The sequence below is a fragment of the Perognathus longimembris genome, chromosome 17 (assembly GCF_023159225.1).
Source record: "Perognathus longimembris pacificus isolate PPM17 chromosome 17, ASM2315922v1, whole genome shotgun sequence".
NCBI lineage: Eukaryota > Metazoa > Chordata > Mammalia > Rodentia > Heteromyidae > Perognathus > Perognathus longimembris.
The window spans coordinates 44,704,875-44,720,248 of NC_063177.1; the positions used below are offsets into that span (position 1 = coordinate 44,704,875).

Here is a 15,374-nt window from a genome sequence, read left to right on the forward strand (position 1 = left end):
GCCAATGCTCTCTTGCTCAGCTTGGTGCTGAGCAGAGGAAAGTGCCAGCTCTTTGGCCCTAGGAAGCAATTCCTTGGTCTTCAGAGTGTGGTGCCTGGGTCGACACCAGCACCACAGCAGCCTATTTTCCCCCATGGCTGTGGATGCTTGCCTGGCACTCAGATACCTGCTCATCCCTTCCTCAAGCCTATCAGGGCCAGACCTGAGGCTACTGTAGCTGAAAATCCCATCTGACACATACAAAAAAAAAGGTGATTACTGCTCACTTCCCCCAACCCCCACGCCCCAGCAAGACACACAAAAAAGAAACACGACTTTGACTATCAGGCTTAACCTCTTTTAGATGCACTGATGATTGAGAGCCAGAATCATCAGTTAAAACAGCAAGGCATAACATAGATTTTGAGAATGGGGGGAAAAACAGTCTAATATAAAGAATATAGAGCATTAGATATGAATTTAATTTTCCCCATGAAAGACATAGACTTGCAGACATACAAAATTCATATTATGAATGATAGCCTCAGGCAGAAAGTCAACATTCACACACAGACACAAAGGAGAACATTTGCTTGAGAAGCCCATTAGGGGAGGGAAGCACCAGCATCAACACTGTCCTCATCCTCCTACTGCCTGCTACAAGGTCACCTTCACAGCCATGACAGGAGAATCACTGGAGTCAGGGCTAAAGCCACAGACTGAGGGAAATGGCCTGTATCCCAGCTGTGCTATCCTTCAGAAGAGCAATCCCCAAACCCAGTGCAGTTTTAAATTGTAATTTAAATTACAATACATTGGCAGAGAGTAACAGAGTGAGAAATAACAAACAAATTAGGCAAGCATATAAAATGATCTCAGATGAATTACTGCAATAGCCAAGGTCTAATTTAGGTTATACACAATAAACATTAAATCATATTAACAAGTAAGAAATGATAAGCAAGCAAATCAGGTAGCAGCTTCCAAATTTTCTAAGTCACACACCTTGTCAGTGAAGAAATATTTTTGACTAAATACCAACAATACTTACTTTTACTTGAAATTACATATATATTTTCTAATACAGCTTTGTTTTTGTCCTGGTACTGCGGCTTGATCTAAGGTCTTCAAATTCTCACTTGGCTTTTTCCCTCACAGTTGGCAGTCTACCACTTGAGCCACACCTCCACTTCCAGCTTTTTTGCTGGTATACACATATAATTGGGGATACACAGCTCTCAGATTTGTTTGCTCAGGCTGGCTTTGAATCTTGGCCTCCTAAATAGCTAGGATTACAAACATGAGCTCCCAGCCCCCAGCCTAATACAGCTTTTATAAAAAGTAAATGAAAACACAGAGCAAAGATAACATAATCACTCTTTTGGATAGTACTTCCACCATAGTATCTACCTTTAGCTGACACCTTAAGTTGGTACAGTTTTTGTACTCACAGTAAGGCTCATTACTAATGATAATGGATGCAAATATATCTCAGTTAACTAGATTACTTCAAAGGTCAATATGTGGTCAGCTGCATGTTAAAGTCACAAGGCCTAGTTAACTTTCTTAGCTAGAAAGAGCAAAGATGAGTATAGATAAGGAACCTGAATAAGTATCTTGACAGCAACTTATTTGGACACTTCGGAGAAAAGAAGCTTCGGAATGAAACCGAGTTCACCACAGTGGTTTGGAAACCAATACATGAGCACACTCACATCCTGGAACGACCTTGCTAGCAAACTTGGGGTGTGACCAGCTTCAAAAAGCAATTATTATAAAGTAAGAACAATCTTCAAAGAGTTTCATCCTATCCTTCTATACTCAATACAAAACTGAGGATGAAAAAAATAGTGGCTTTTTTTTTTAAGTTAGTATCTTACTCTTCCAAAAACAGTTTGAGAAATCTTAGATCCACAATGCCCACAGCCTCTTTCCTCTCTGCACAAATGATGCCTGAAACAGAATTAGAATTCATGGACAGAATCCAGGAGGTATTTCCAGGGTTTATACACTGTCCTCATAATATAGATGGACCATGGGGGGAAGGAAGCTGGGGGAGAAGGGAAGCAGGAGAAAACGAGGGAAGGAGTAACACTGTTAAAAAAGAAATGCACTCATTACCTTACTTATCTAACTATAACCCCTCTGTACATCACCTTTACAATAAAACAAAATTTTTTTAAAGAAACAGATGGACCAGAATAGTTCTGTCTTATCCTATGTTAACAAGCTGAGTGGAACACTGGCAAATGTTAATTACATGAGGGCATGAAGGGATGATTATCGAGTATATTTATTTTCATATGTTTGAAATTTTTTTTATAATAAAAACCTAAAAAGCCAGAGAAAAGGAAAGGTAATGAGAAAGTCTTTCAAGCTAGGTGCCAGCAGTTCACACCTGTAATCCTAGTGGGTCAAAGCCAGCCGGGGCAGGAAAGTCTGTGAGACTCATCTCCAATTAACCACCAGAAAACTGGAAGTGGCACTATGGCTCAAAGTGGTAGAGCACTAGCCTTGAGCTGAAGATGAAGAGCTCAGGGACAGCACCCAGGCCCAGAGTTCAAGCCCCATGACCAAAGCAAAACACAAGTAACTGTCTAATAATTGTTCAAAGGGGTTTTAATTACATCATGGAAAACCACTTTTGTGGATACTATACTTTAGTCAGTTTGACTGTGTATATATGCATATGTCTCTGTATATGCTTTCATATTACGCTTATATTTCAGATGTAACTCTCACATTTGAGAGAAAACATGTGCCCTCTTTGCTCTGCTCTGAACCTGACTTACTACTTCAATGTAATTTTTTCCAGGTTTATCCATGTCCCTACAAATGATACATTATTCTTTCTGATGGATGAATTAAATTCCTGTATATTCCTATTCAACAAAATTCCTATATATTCCTGCTTGTGAGGCCACCTGCTTTGAAGCATGTCACTTGATAAATCTGCCACAAATAAGGTATGCTAGGAATACCACATTTATAAAAGCCATCCATAAAGACTCTGATAACAAGGATATTTTCAGCAAAGTAGGAAATCCTTTTATATTTTTTGTATATAATAAACCCAGGGTCATAAGAGAACTACAAAAGGCAGCCTAAGTCTCTTGGCTGTATGTAATGAGGCCATTTCCTCCTAATGATTTACTGACTAATTTCATAAAATTACAAAAATCATAAAATTGAGATTAAGTTTAGAAGCTAAAATTTCTTCTCTGCTCTACAAAAGTACTTTCTTCTTCTTTTTATTTTTTTGGCAGTAATGGGGATGGAACATAGGTCCTTGCACATTAAGTGCTCTACCCTGAGCTGGCCTTTGGTTTATTGAGACTGGTTCTCACTGTGTGGCCCAAGATGGCTTCTAACTATTAATCCTTACACCTCTACCTTCCCAAGTGCTTGTATATACCACCATACCTAGCTCAAAATTTTCTCTTTGATATATTAAAGCCAAAGACTGTACTAAGAGAACCTTATCATAGATACCTAATTGTGTCATGTTCTAAAGAAAAATAGCTTTCTCCTGGGCGCTGGTGACTCAGCCCTGTAATCCTAGCTACTCAGGAGGCTGGGATCTGAGGATCATGGTTCAAAGCCAGCCTGGACAAAAAGGTACTAAAAAGCTGGAAGTGAAGTAGTTGTTCAAATCATAAAGTGCTAGCCTTGAGAAAGGAAAAAAAAGACCAGGGACAGCACTTAAGCCCTGAGGTCAAGCTCTAGCAGGAGTGGCACACAGACACACAGACATACACAAGACCAATGGTCACTTTGGAAACTGATAGCCTACTGTGGTGTTTTGCTGATAGTGTGTGAGAATTTGCTCATGAATATAATATAATCCTAGCTACTCAGGAGCTCTGAGGATCTGAGAATCATGGTTTGAAGCCAGTCTAGGCAGAAGAGTTCATGAGGCTCATCTCCAATAAACTACTCAGAAAAAGCCAGAAGTGGTGCTATGGCTCAAGTAGTAGAATGCTAGCCCTCAGCATAAAGAGGCTCAGAGACAGCACTCAGGCCCTGAGTTCAAGTCCCAGGACCAGCAAAAAAACAAAACAAAAAATAAAAAACTGTATCTGATCACATATGCAAACACAAGCTCAAGAACTTTATGAAATCTTCAGCAAGTTTTTCTTCATAAACATGAGGAAAGTCAGTGTGCAAGAATGTCACTGAAAGAAATAAACTCCTAGCCAAATGACAAATATGTTACCAGGGAAGGAGGACTGTCGAGTCTGGCTATGAATTCTCAACAAACATCCAAGAACAATACTATGACTCAAATATTTCATTCTTCCCAGGCCCAAGCCCACTCACTTCTGAGGTCTCTAGCTTAGGGATCTAGTCACTCAAAAAGAACTCCAGGGGGCTGGGGGTAGAGCCTAGTGGCAAGAGTGCTTGCCTCATATACAAGAAGCCCTGGGTTCAATTCCCCGGCACCACATATACAGAAAATGGACAGAAGGGGCGCTGTGGCTCAAGTGGTAGAGTGCTAGCCTTGAGCAAAAGGAAGCCAGGGACAGTGCTCAGACCCTGAGTCCAAACCCCAGGACTGGCAAAAACAAAACAAAACAAAACAAAACAAAAAGAACTCCAGAAGTATATCACACTGAGAGTGTTACTAGGGTGATACCCTTAAAGTCTATGGCACACATTGGGTTCTCTGCCTTCAAGCTACCTCATTCAGCCCACCAGGCTTTAAAACCAGTCAAGTTTCTCTAAACAGGTAATTTCCCTGCTTTCCTGCTCTCACTCTTCACTAGACTGGCAACCTTCACAGGCAACCTTTTTCCTAGGTGCTACTTCTCATCAGTCATGAACCAACTTCCACACATTAGAACCAGGAGACTCTGGAGGAGGTCCTGAGGGCTCCTCTGTGGACTTGGGGAAGCTCTACAGCACACATTCCAGACAGTAGGGCTTCTGGAGAGCTGGGAGGAGATGGGGACGTTCACCACCACACACTGATCTTTGGGAATAGCGCCCTCTTGGCTGTGAATTGGTCTCTGGCTAAACCATGATAAATATAAATACATGAATAGTGGACCTAATAAACCACAGGCTTCAAGCCTGACTGACAATTTTCAGGCTTGTCAATGAGAAACTACAGGCTCAGGTTTCATGTTGTTATTATTGTTGCTTTTGGTCAGTCCTGGGCTTGAATTCAGGGAGTAAGTTCTTCAGCTCAAGGCTAGTGCTCTACCACTTTGAGTCACAGCACCACTTCTGGTTTTCTGTGGTTAATTGGAGATAAGAGTCTCACGGTCCTTCCTGCCCAGGCTGGCTTTGAACCCTCCTAGGATTATAGGCCTGAGCCACCGGTGCCAGGATGGGCTCAGAGTTTTAAAAACATATGGTCTCTTGCTGGTTTATAAAAAGGAGAGAAAGCTAGCAGAGTGGCTCCATTTCCAGCTCTGTAGTGGTTAATTGGCGATAAGAGTGTCATTTCCTGCCCAGCTGACTTCAAACTGTGATCTTCAGATCTCAGCCTCCTGAATAACTAAGATTATAGGCATGAACCACCAGCACCAGGCAACACTGACTTCTTTATGGCAAGACAGCCATCACCAGATGTAGCCCCTTTACCTTGCACCAAGATGATGGGCAAAATAAACCCTCATTTTCCTCTTCCTCTAAGTTCCTTTGTGTGTATGTCTGTGTGTGTGTCTATGTGCATGTCTGCCTATCTTGGGTCTTGAACTCAAGAGCCTGGGTGCTGTCCCTGAGCTATTTTGCTCAATGTTGGTGCTCTACCACTTAAACCACAGCTCCCCTTCCAACTTTGTACTGGTTAATTGGAGATAAGAGTTTCAAAGCCGGCCTGGGTTGGCTTTGAACTGTACTCTTCATACCTGTCTCTTGAGTAGCTAGAATTTTGGGCATGAGCCACCAGCACCTAGCTTCCTCTAGGTTCTTACTGTGTAACCTGCGCTGGCTTTGAACTCAAGATACTCCTGCCTCCACATAGTAGAATTACAGGAATGTATCACACACCCAACCAAACTCCTTTTCTTTTATACCTTAAACAGAACTTAATATTGTATAACTAGAAAACAGACTAAAATACCTTCCTTAAAAGAAAAAGGTCACTTCTGCACGGCGCTACCTAGCTGTGTGACCGTGCCTCCATTCCTTCTCAAGCACATACCCTAACTGAACAGAGATGTTCAGAAGACTAAATGAGGCAGTTCACCTAGATCTTGCCCACCACAGATGCTAAGTATCTTAGTGTTGCTCTACTGTCTCATTGAACTGTGACCCACTGAATAATATTAAGATCCACTACAATAGTATCCTCTGGATAGTTGGTACACTACTGTTAAAGATTACTGCATTAAAATTACAATCTTCCCAAGAAAAGCAAGTGGTCAGACCAGTTTAAACTGAATGCCACATTCAGTCATTAGGCACTGGAGTTAATGCAAGCCCCATTTTTCTTTGCTAAAGTTAGCACTAGCTTTTTTAGAGGCCCGGATATCAGGTAGTCCCAGCATCACTCTATCAAAAAAAAGCCAAGCCACAACACACAATGAGTCACTTTTGTTCCCCATATTAATGCTAAGGATGTCACATCCTCAAGATTCAACACCAGTATCCCTTAAAAAAGAAACAGTCTCTTAACATACTGCCATGTGAAAGAAAAAGGCCAGGTCACAAAATATGTGATACCATTAAATTAAATTTAAAAAAAGAAAAGTGAGCGAGGAGGTGTATATATGTAATATATGTCCTTATATATGGAGATTTACCAATGTGTTATCATTAAGTTAGTGATACCAAATCACTAGCTTCCTCCCTTCCACTACGGTGATAAAGATTCTTTTTTTTTTTCTTTTTTGTAGTTCTGAGGTTTGAACTCAGGACCTTGAACTTTGCTAGCTACAAATTCTATGACTTGAGCCATGTCCCTAGTTCTAATTTTTTCTTTTGACTATCCAGTTTTTAAAACACTGACTATTGCTTTTGAACAAGGAAAAGGGGTTATGAAATTACAAAACAAATTGCATTTTGGACCCTTAAAGAATTATTTCCCTTCTTTTGTTCTGGTTTTATTTTATTTTATTTTTTTTGTAATATAGAGATAATGCTGCCACTTCTAGAATGTTCTAATTTAAGTAGAGGGAAGGAAAAGTTAATTAATTTAACCAGATAAGTTTGGAATTTAAAAAACTAATGGTTAAAAAGGCTAATAATATGGCCTAGAGGTAGAGTACTTGCCTTGCATACATGAAGCCCTGGGTTCTATTCCTCAGTACCACATAAACAGAAAAGGTTAGAAGTGTCACTGTGGATCAAGTGGTAGAGTGCTAGCTTTAAGCAAAAAGAAGCTCAGGCAGTTGTCAGGCCCTGAGTTCAAGCCCCAGGACTCGCAAAAAAATAAATTTAAAAAAAAGTGTGTGCCTGTGCATGTATCACTACATAAACTGTACTATGGATATTATGAAATAAAAACAATAACTATAAAATTTTAATATGTAAAACTCAATAAAAACAGAAACTCAAGTATATTTGTCCTGAGCCCTGCTGGATCATCTCAGGCACTAGGCAGGCAGACATGCATAGACAGGTGAGGTCTCTTTCTCTCCTGTGCACAGACAAGAGAGTACAGCTAGCAAGGACTACCAGCTAGCACTTATCTGTCTTCTCTTCTTTGCTTTCTCTTGAAATTCTGTGAGGATTTAACCCAACTTCAAGGTCTCAAGATTACTTAACCCTAATAGACAAGGTCATAACAAATCCTCAGCAAGTAGCAAATCCCTGGTAAACTTAAATAAATAATAGGATATAAATAGGAACTTGATCTAAATGCTGCTTCCTCGAGCCATCTAGAAATCTTAGAAAAATACATTCTGGCACAAAAGCCTTTAACAACCAGCCAAAACAACTATTTAATTCTACAAGAAAGCTGTATGAGATCACATATACTTGACAGCAGCAAGAGAGGCCTACCTTGAGGATTTCAGGTTCTTTGATGTCCAGCGATCTTACATTCCAGTGTTGCAGAGTTTTTTTATGTGACTTAGGATATTTATGAGCACTTGGTGGTGTAAAAAACCAAATCATGCAAACTGCAGTCATGAATCCAAGGCCAACTCCCAGAAAGAGTCCGCTCATATAGTAGGGGAGGGGGAGGATGAGGTATGCATACACACACATTATAAAGAAACCCAATGTCTTCACGGGTAATTCTACCTGTGTGTCCACCTCGTCCTCACTGTCAAGAACTGTGCCATCATCCTCGAGCACCTCTGGCTTGAGAGGGATGTCTGGGGGCTTGTCAGCCCTTCCCTCCCCCTCAGTTTCCAGATCAAAGTCCTCAGTGTACAGTTCACAGAACTCTTCATCCTCTTTGCTCACTAAGGCGGACAAGGAACATTTCTCAAGAACGAGAGAACTTGTCTTCAGACCTAAATCCTTCAAACTGCTTGCCTGGGAGCCTTTCGGTTCTACCTCTCTTGCAGGCTCTTCAGTGGACTTTTGGGGTTCACTCCTAGCAACGTTGGAGTCACTGCCGGAACCATCCCCTTCAGAGTCACACTCCTCCTCCTTGATGCTGTAGTTGTTATTGCTTTCCAAGTGCCCGTTCAAACTGGACAGGTTGGAGAGTTCTGAAGCACTTGAAGATAAGGCTTTGGGCCTATGGCTGCCACTTTCTTCCCCGATAATCTTACTGAGGAGCTGAAAAGGTTCATATATGACTTCTGAAAGGCGTCGTTTAGTGTCTTCAATTTTTGCCTCCATCTCGGGCACTTTAAAAAAGGAGCGAGTATCAGAGGGAGAAGTCAATGGAGAAGAAGGTGCAGTTTTGGAATCTCCACCTGTGTTCCGTGGCTGTGTGAACTGCTTGAACAGGTGCAAATTCAGTTTGGAGTCAGGAGGCTTATGGGACACAGCATCAGACTCCTGCCGGGAGGTGTCTGTGGACAGAGACTTGACTAATGTCTTCATCAAGTGCCTGTGCCTGGGGGTGTGTGGGGACTCTTTTGGCTCCACCTCGGTGGACAGGGACTTCACCAGGCTCATGAAGGGCTTTGCACTAGAAAGGGCAGAGGATGAGGCACTGGATGAAAGGACAGGAGACTTGGAAGGAGAAGACAGAGGGGAGGAAGAACTGGTCTTCTGCTCAGAAAGGGATGACACACTAGGCGAGCTAGCTAAGGGCCCTGATGAGGACCCTGGGGACAGAGCCAATGGCACTGTACTTAATACTTGTGCTGCCGGAGAAGGAGACTCCAGCAGCTTTACAGTGTTCTCAGAGACGGGCAAAATGGCAGGGGCCTGGGACGCAGACAGTCCATCTGCCAGAATGGCAGCAGGGCCCACGGTGTCATGGCCACCCTGGGGTTCAAGATAGAGGTCTTCCTTGGCTTCAAGCCCAGTTACAATGCTTTGGTCGTCCAGCCCCTCAAGGTATTCCCTGAACTCCTCCTCCTCTTCCTCCTCCTCCTCCCCAGATGCCGAGAAGTGAATGGCGATAGTGTCTCGGGACACAGACCTCTGCACGTGCACTTTGGGGGCTGATGGTTTTGGCATGTCAATGGTTTTCTCGGCATGGCGACCATTCAGACTTGTCATTGCCGGCTTCACAAGGACTCAGGCTCTGTAGAAACAGTGAGAAAAGCAGACATCAGAGGACAGTTTCTCCACAGGACACACTGTTTGCCGGAGGAGCCCAGATGAAGCTCAGTTTCAATGTGATTATGCTTTTCGTTGGCAGATGTCTACTGTTTCTTTACTTCAATGGGTTTAATTTTCACTAGATAAATTCCAGTTAGGCATTCTCTCTTATGAGAAAACCACACACTAGTGTTATAAATGACACACAATCTGTCTTACTTCCGATCATCTGAGTAACTACTTCCTCCCTTTCACTGGCCCATTTCTACCAAGAATTCTCTGCTGCATGGTTTAAAGTACCTAAGCAATAGATGTTACCAGAAGTCCAGCAGGATATAATGTGCTTCCTGGTAACTTTCAGGATACTGTACTAGAAGGTACACCAGTAGTCTTCTAGCTATAAAGTTAACCCAGGAGAGAAGGATACTGCTTCCTTGGCAGTGTTCACACCCATCCTAATGATTTGCCTTACTTCTCCTCCATCACTAGTACTATCTTACCACTGCAAATTAAGAGACAAAATGTCCAAGTGTGGAACTCAATAAAATAAACTGCATGACCATGACCTGTTGACTTCTTTATTCTCTAGCTGGTAGGTACTGGAAAGCCAGTGTGTTAAGGTAGCCATGAAGACATGACCATGTTCTGAGGCTTCCGAATAAAGCCAATGTTTATTTTAAACTGAATTCATTATTCAAATGGCAAGAAAATAAAAGGTCAATATTGCAGCCAACTACTACCCATTAAGAACTCCTTGAAGGTGACATTGATCGAGAGGCACTGTACTCACAAACTGACATGTTGAACTGAAACCTTTATACAACTAATATAGGACAGAGAGAGAGAGAGAGAGAGAGAGAGAGAGAGAGGGAGGGAGGGAGGAAACACGCTGGGCACCTGTGGCTCACACCTGCGATCCTGGCTACTCGAGGCTGAGATCTGAGGATCACACTTCATAGCCAGCCTAGGCAGCAAAGTCCATGAAGCTCTTATCTCCAATTAACCACTAGAAAACCAGAAGTGGCACTGACTCAAGTGGTAGAGCACTAGCCATGATTACAAAGAGGCTCAGGAACAGTGCCCAAGCCCTGAACTCAAGCCCCACAATCAACCAAAATAAAATCAATAACCCAACCTGGAGCTGAGATTACATCAAAAGAGGTAAGACACAGGGCACACTTCAGGAGTTCTGAAGTAGACAAGGTCTGTGTGTGACACAGGACATCCACTTAGTCCTCTAAACTGATGGGTAAGGGGAAGTAGAATGGGCATGATTAGGAAGGAAAGGATAGGCCATGAAGATAAGTGCTGGTCAGGTGCTGGAGGTTTATACTTATAATCTAACTCACGATGTGAAGATGTGAGGATTGTAGTGTGAAGCCATCCCACACAGGAAAGTACATGAGACCTATTTCCAATTAACTGGCTAGAATTGAAGCTGTGATTCAAGTGGTAGAGGAGTGCTAGCTTTGAATGAAAAAGCTTAGAGACAGCACTCAGGCCCTGAATAGAAGCCCCAGTACCAGCACAAAAAATATAAATAAAGGCATGATGACCCAGGAAAAAGCACCTGCCTTGGGGCCAGACAACAGTGTTTTTGGTACTTTTCCAGTTGATTCTGGAGGCCGGAACAAGCCATAGCCTCTCTGGATCTCAGTATCTTAATCTGAAAAGTGAGGGAACTGGGATCCTTTCCAAATCTAAAGCCTGGCAGGTTTATTTTTATAAATGATTATACACAACTTCACACCATACAATAATGAGTAATCTACCTCACAGACCATCAACAAGATGTTGCCAGTTTTTTCCTTCAATCTGAAGCGCTCCCTACAGTTAAGTCTCTGTCAAATACTCCTAAAGAATATAGCAAGCCTCCAGGGGAGGGTGAAAAACTTAGGGCATTGCTAGTTGGGTGCTCTACCACTGAGCCACATCTGTAGCCCCACACTGGTATTTTTTTAACCACTCCTGGGGCTTGAACTCAGGGCCTAGGCACTGTCCCTGAGCTTCTTTTGCTCAAGGCTAGCACTCTATTATTACTTGAGCCACAGCACCACTTCTAGCTTTTTCTGTTTATGTGGTGCTGAGGAATCGAACCCAAGGCTTTATGCATGCTAGGGAAGCACTCTACCACTAGGCCATATTCCCAGCCTCCACACTGGTATTTTTTAAATGCAAGAAAACCTCTGTGCCTCTGCCAATCCTGTAAACTGAGGAGATTAGACTACATAAATGAAGACTACTTCCAGACCAAAATCACTGGATATTCTGGTATACTAGAACCAGAGTCCGTGGTTTGGGCAGTAGACAATCTGTCTGGTGGTCTCCCCCAGGCCCTCTTCTATCTATGTTCCTAATGGCTGGCTGCAAAGGCCAATGGAGACGACTCTCTCCACACCCAGTCACAGCCTTGTAGGACAAGAAGGCCCAGAAGCAAGTCAGGTGACGATCCAGAAGATGACTTGGTCTGCCCAATGACACAGCACTGACTTGAATGTTAGGTCCAGACACCATTCTCACAGTAGCAAGCTTCCTCCTCAGGTAGAGAATAGAGACACATGTTCTTTACTCCTGCTGTGCCCTGGTCATGGCACCCACCATCTGAGCCTAGTCAAAGATGGCTCCTAGTGAGCTAAGAGCTTGGTTTTCAATTAGTAGCATGTAGCCAGCTGGACTGAGGAATGAAGGGTCTCATTATCCATCCAACAACCTAACACTATAAAAAAAAAAATAACAACGGGCTTGGAATATGGCTTAGCATGCTTGCCTTGTATGCATGAAGCCCTGAGTTAAGTTTCTCAGTACCATATAAACAGAAGCCGGAAGTGGCGCTGAGGCTCAAGTGGTAGAGTGTTCACCTTGAGCAAAAAGTAGCCAGGGACAGTGCTCAGGACTGGCAAAAAAAAAAAAAAGTCTCCTGCCCTCCCCTCCCCAAACTCAATCATGTCCAGGCTCAGAAAAACTGATGATCTTTCTCATCCCTCAGGAACTGAAATGCCAGCACAGGAAATTTTCTACCCAACAGATCTCATTTTTACAAAGCCACTAGCAGACCACAAGGCCTTGGAGCTTAAAACTGACCTCTGTATCTTAGAAGGAGGGTCCAAAGCTCATGTTGTCTATGTGCTTCCCTGGGGACAATTTACTATTAAGAGATATGTTGAAGCAAAAGTTTGACACAATCACAATGGTGCTACAGATTAAGCATGTTCGGGCACAGAAGAGACGGGGGTGGCAGAGACAATGTAGAGAAACAAGCCTGGTGTTTGGGAAGGCAAGCTGCATTATCAGGCCCACTGTCCTGTTGGAAACAACAATTATAGCTCCAGGCCTGACACGGGCACATGTACCACCACCCCTTCAAAATGAACCAAAGATTGAGACTGAGAGATAGAGACAGAGAGACAGAGAGACAGAGAGAGAGAGAGAGAGAGAGAGAGAGAGAGAGAGAGAGAGAGAGAGAGAGAGAGAGAGAGAGAGAACGGAGAGAATGGAGAGAACAGAAGAGCGGTAGAGATGAAAATAAGGATTGAATGTAGGAGCTTCATGGCAGTGGATATGGCAAGGATTTTTTGGCTATGACATCAAAAGCACAGGGAACAAAAGTAAAAATAGGTAAAAACAGATTGCCCAAATTTAAACCTGCTACATATCAAAGAGCACAATCAACAGTATAAACAGGAAGCCTATGGAACAAAAGAAAATATTCAAAAATCACATATCTGATAAGGGATTTAATACCAAGAATATACAAAGAATTCTTTTGGGGGGGCGGGGGAAAAATGAGGGAGGAGATAACAAGTTGAACAAGAAATGTACTCACTGCCTTACATATGAAACAGTAACCCTTCTGTAATTCACTTTGACAATAAAGGGGGAAAAAATCTTTTTTTTCTTTTATTTTCTTTGCCAATCCCGGGGCTGGAATTCAGGGGTCTGGGCATTGTCCCTGAGCATTTGAGCTCAAGGCTAGCCCTCTACCACTTGAGCCACAGCCTCACTTCTGGCTTTTTCTGTTTATGTGGTACTATGGAATCAAACCCAGGGCTTCAAACATGTTAGGCAAGTACTCTACCACTAAGCCACATCCCCAGCCCCCTACAAAGAATTCTTAAAATTCAACAACAACAGCAACAAGGACTTAAATAGATATTTCTCCAAAGAAGATATCCAAATAGCCAGCACACATATTTTAGAAAGATGTTAAACATCCCAAAATATTAGGGAAATGCAAATTAAAACCACAAGATACCACCTTATACACAATGGCATGACTGCATTTCAAAACAGAAAAGGTGTGTTGGTCAGGATGTAGAAATTGGAGCCCTTGTGCCATATTGGTGGGACTGAAGAATAGTAAGATGCAATGGAGAATTTAATATGGAAGCTCCTCAAAAAATCAGATACAGGGGCTGGGAATATGGCCTAGTGACAAGAGTGCTTGCCTCATATACATGAAGCCCAGGGTTCGATTCCCCAGCACCCACATATATAGAAAATGGCCAGAAGTGACGCTGTGGCTCAAGTGGCAGAGTGGCCTTGAGCAAAAAGAAGCCAGGGACAGTGCTCAGGCCCTGAGTCCAAGGCCCAGGACTGGCAAAAACAAAACAAACAAAAAAATCAGATACAGAACTGCCCTATGATCTTGCAATTCCATTTTTAGGTCTTTACCCCAGAGAAAGAAAACAGAGGCTTATATAGGCACTTATATACCCCATTCACACAAGACATACAGGCAATGCAAGTTTCTATTAACAGATATATGAATAAACAAAATGTGATGCACATATAAAATGGGTTATTATTTAGCCTTAAAAAGGAAGACATCAAATCTCATGCAAAAAAGATTAAACTCAAGGATATTATGCTAAATGAAATAAGCTAGTAACACAAAATCAATACTGTACGATTCCATATATATGAGGCATCTGAAGCAGAATGGGTGGCTGTTACCAGGGCTGGAGAGAAAGAAATGAGGAAGTATTACTGAACAGATATAGAGTTTCCATTATGTAAGATAAAAAGGTTCTGGAGGGCTGGGAATGTAATGTGGCTTAGTGGTAGATTGCTTGCTTTGCATGTATAAGTCCCGGGTTCAATTCCTCAGTACCACATAAACAGAAAAAGCAGGAAGTGGTGCTACGGCTCAAAGCTAGCTTTGAGCAAACAAAAGCTCATGGACAGTGCCCAGGCCCTGAGTTCAAGCCCAGGACTGGTAAAAGCAAACAAACAAACAAACAAACAAAAAGGTTCTGGAGACTGGTTGTATAATAATGTAAATACACTCAACACTAATAAACTGCTATTAAAAATGGCTAATGCTGGGGCTGGGGATATAGCCTAGTGGCAAGAGTGCCTGCCTCGGATACACGAGGCCCTAGGTTCGATTCCCCAGCACCACATATACAGAAAACAGCCAGAAGCGGCGCTGTGGCTCAAGTGGCAGAGTGCTAGCCTTGAGCGGGAAGAAGCCAGGGACAGTGCTCAGACCCTGAGTCCAAGGCCCAGGACTGGCCAAAAAAAAAAAAAAAAATGGCTAATGCTGGGTGCCAGTGGCTCATACTCAGGAAACTGAGATCTGAGAATCCCACTTCAAAGCCAGCCCAAACAAATAAATGCAAGAGACTCTTATTTCCAGTTAATAAGCCTGCAAAAAGCCAAAAGTGGAAGTATGGCTCAACCAGTAGTGTGCTAGCCTTGAGTAAAAGATCAGGGAGTTCAAGCCCAGGACTGGCAAACACTAAGAAAAAAATAAAATGAAACAAACACACATA

General features: G+C 42.6%; 1 protein-coding gene across 3 annotated transcripts in view; it reads right to left on the bottom strand.

The window, feature by feature from the left end:
• Tex2 (testis expressed 2) overlaps nucleotides 1-15,374 on the bottom strand; it is an 87,503-nt gene that overhangs the window by 40,872 nt on the left and 31,257 nt on the right. For all 3 annotated transcript variants that reach the window (XR_007213814.1, XM_048366740.1, XM_048366741.1), the window contains exon 2: nucleotides 7,933-9,583. Coding sequence is in view for 2 of the 3 variants with exons in the window: in XM_048366740.1 (XP_048222697.1) it covers nucleotides 7,933-9,558 (1,626 nt within the window). In the remaining variant the exon portion in view is untranslated. The remainder of the gene's footprint in view (nucleotides 1-7,932; nucleotides 9,584-15,374) is intronic.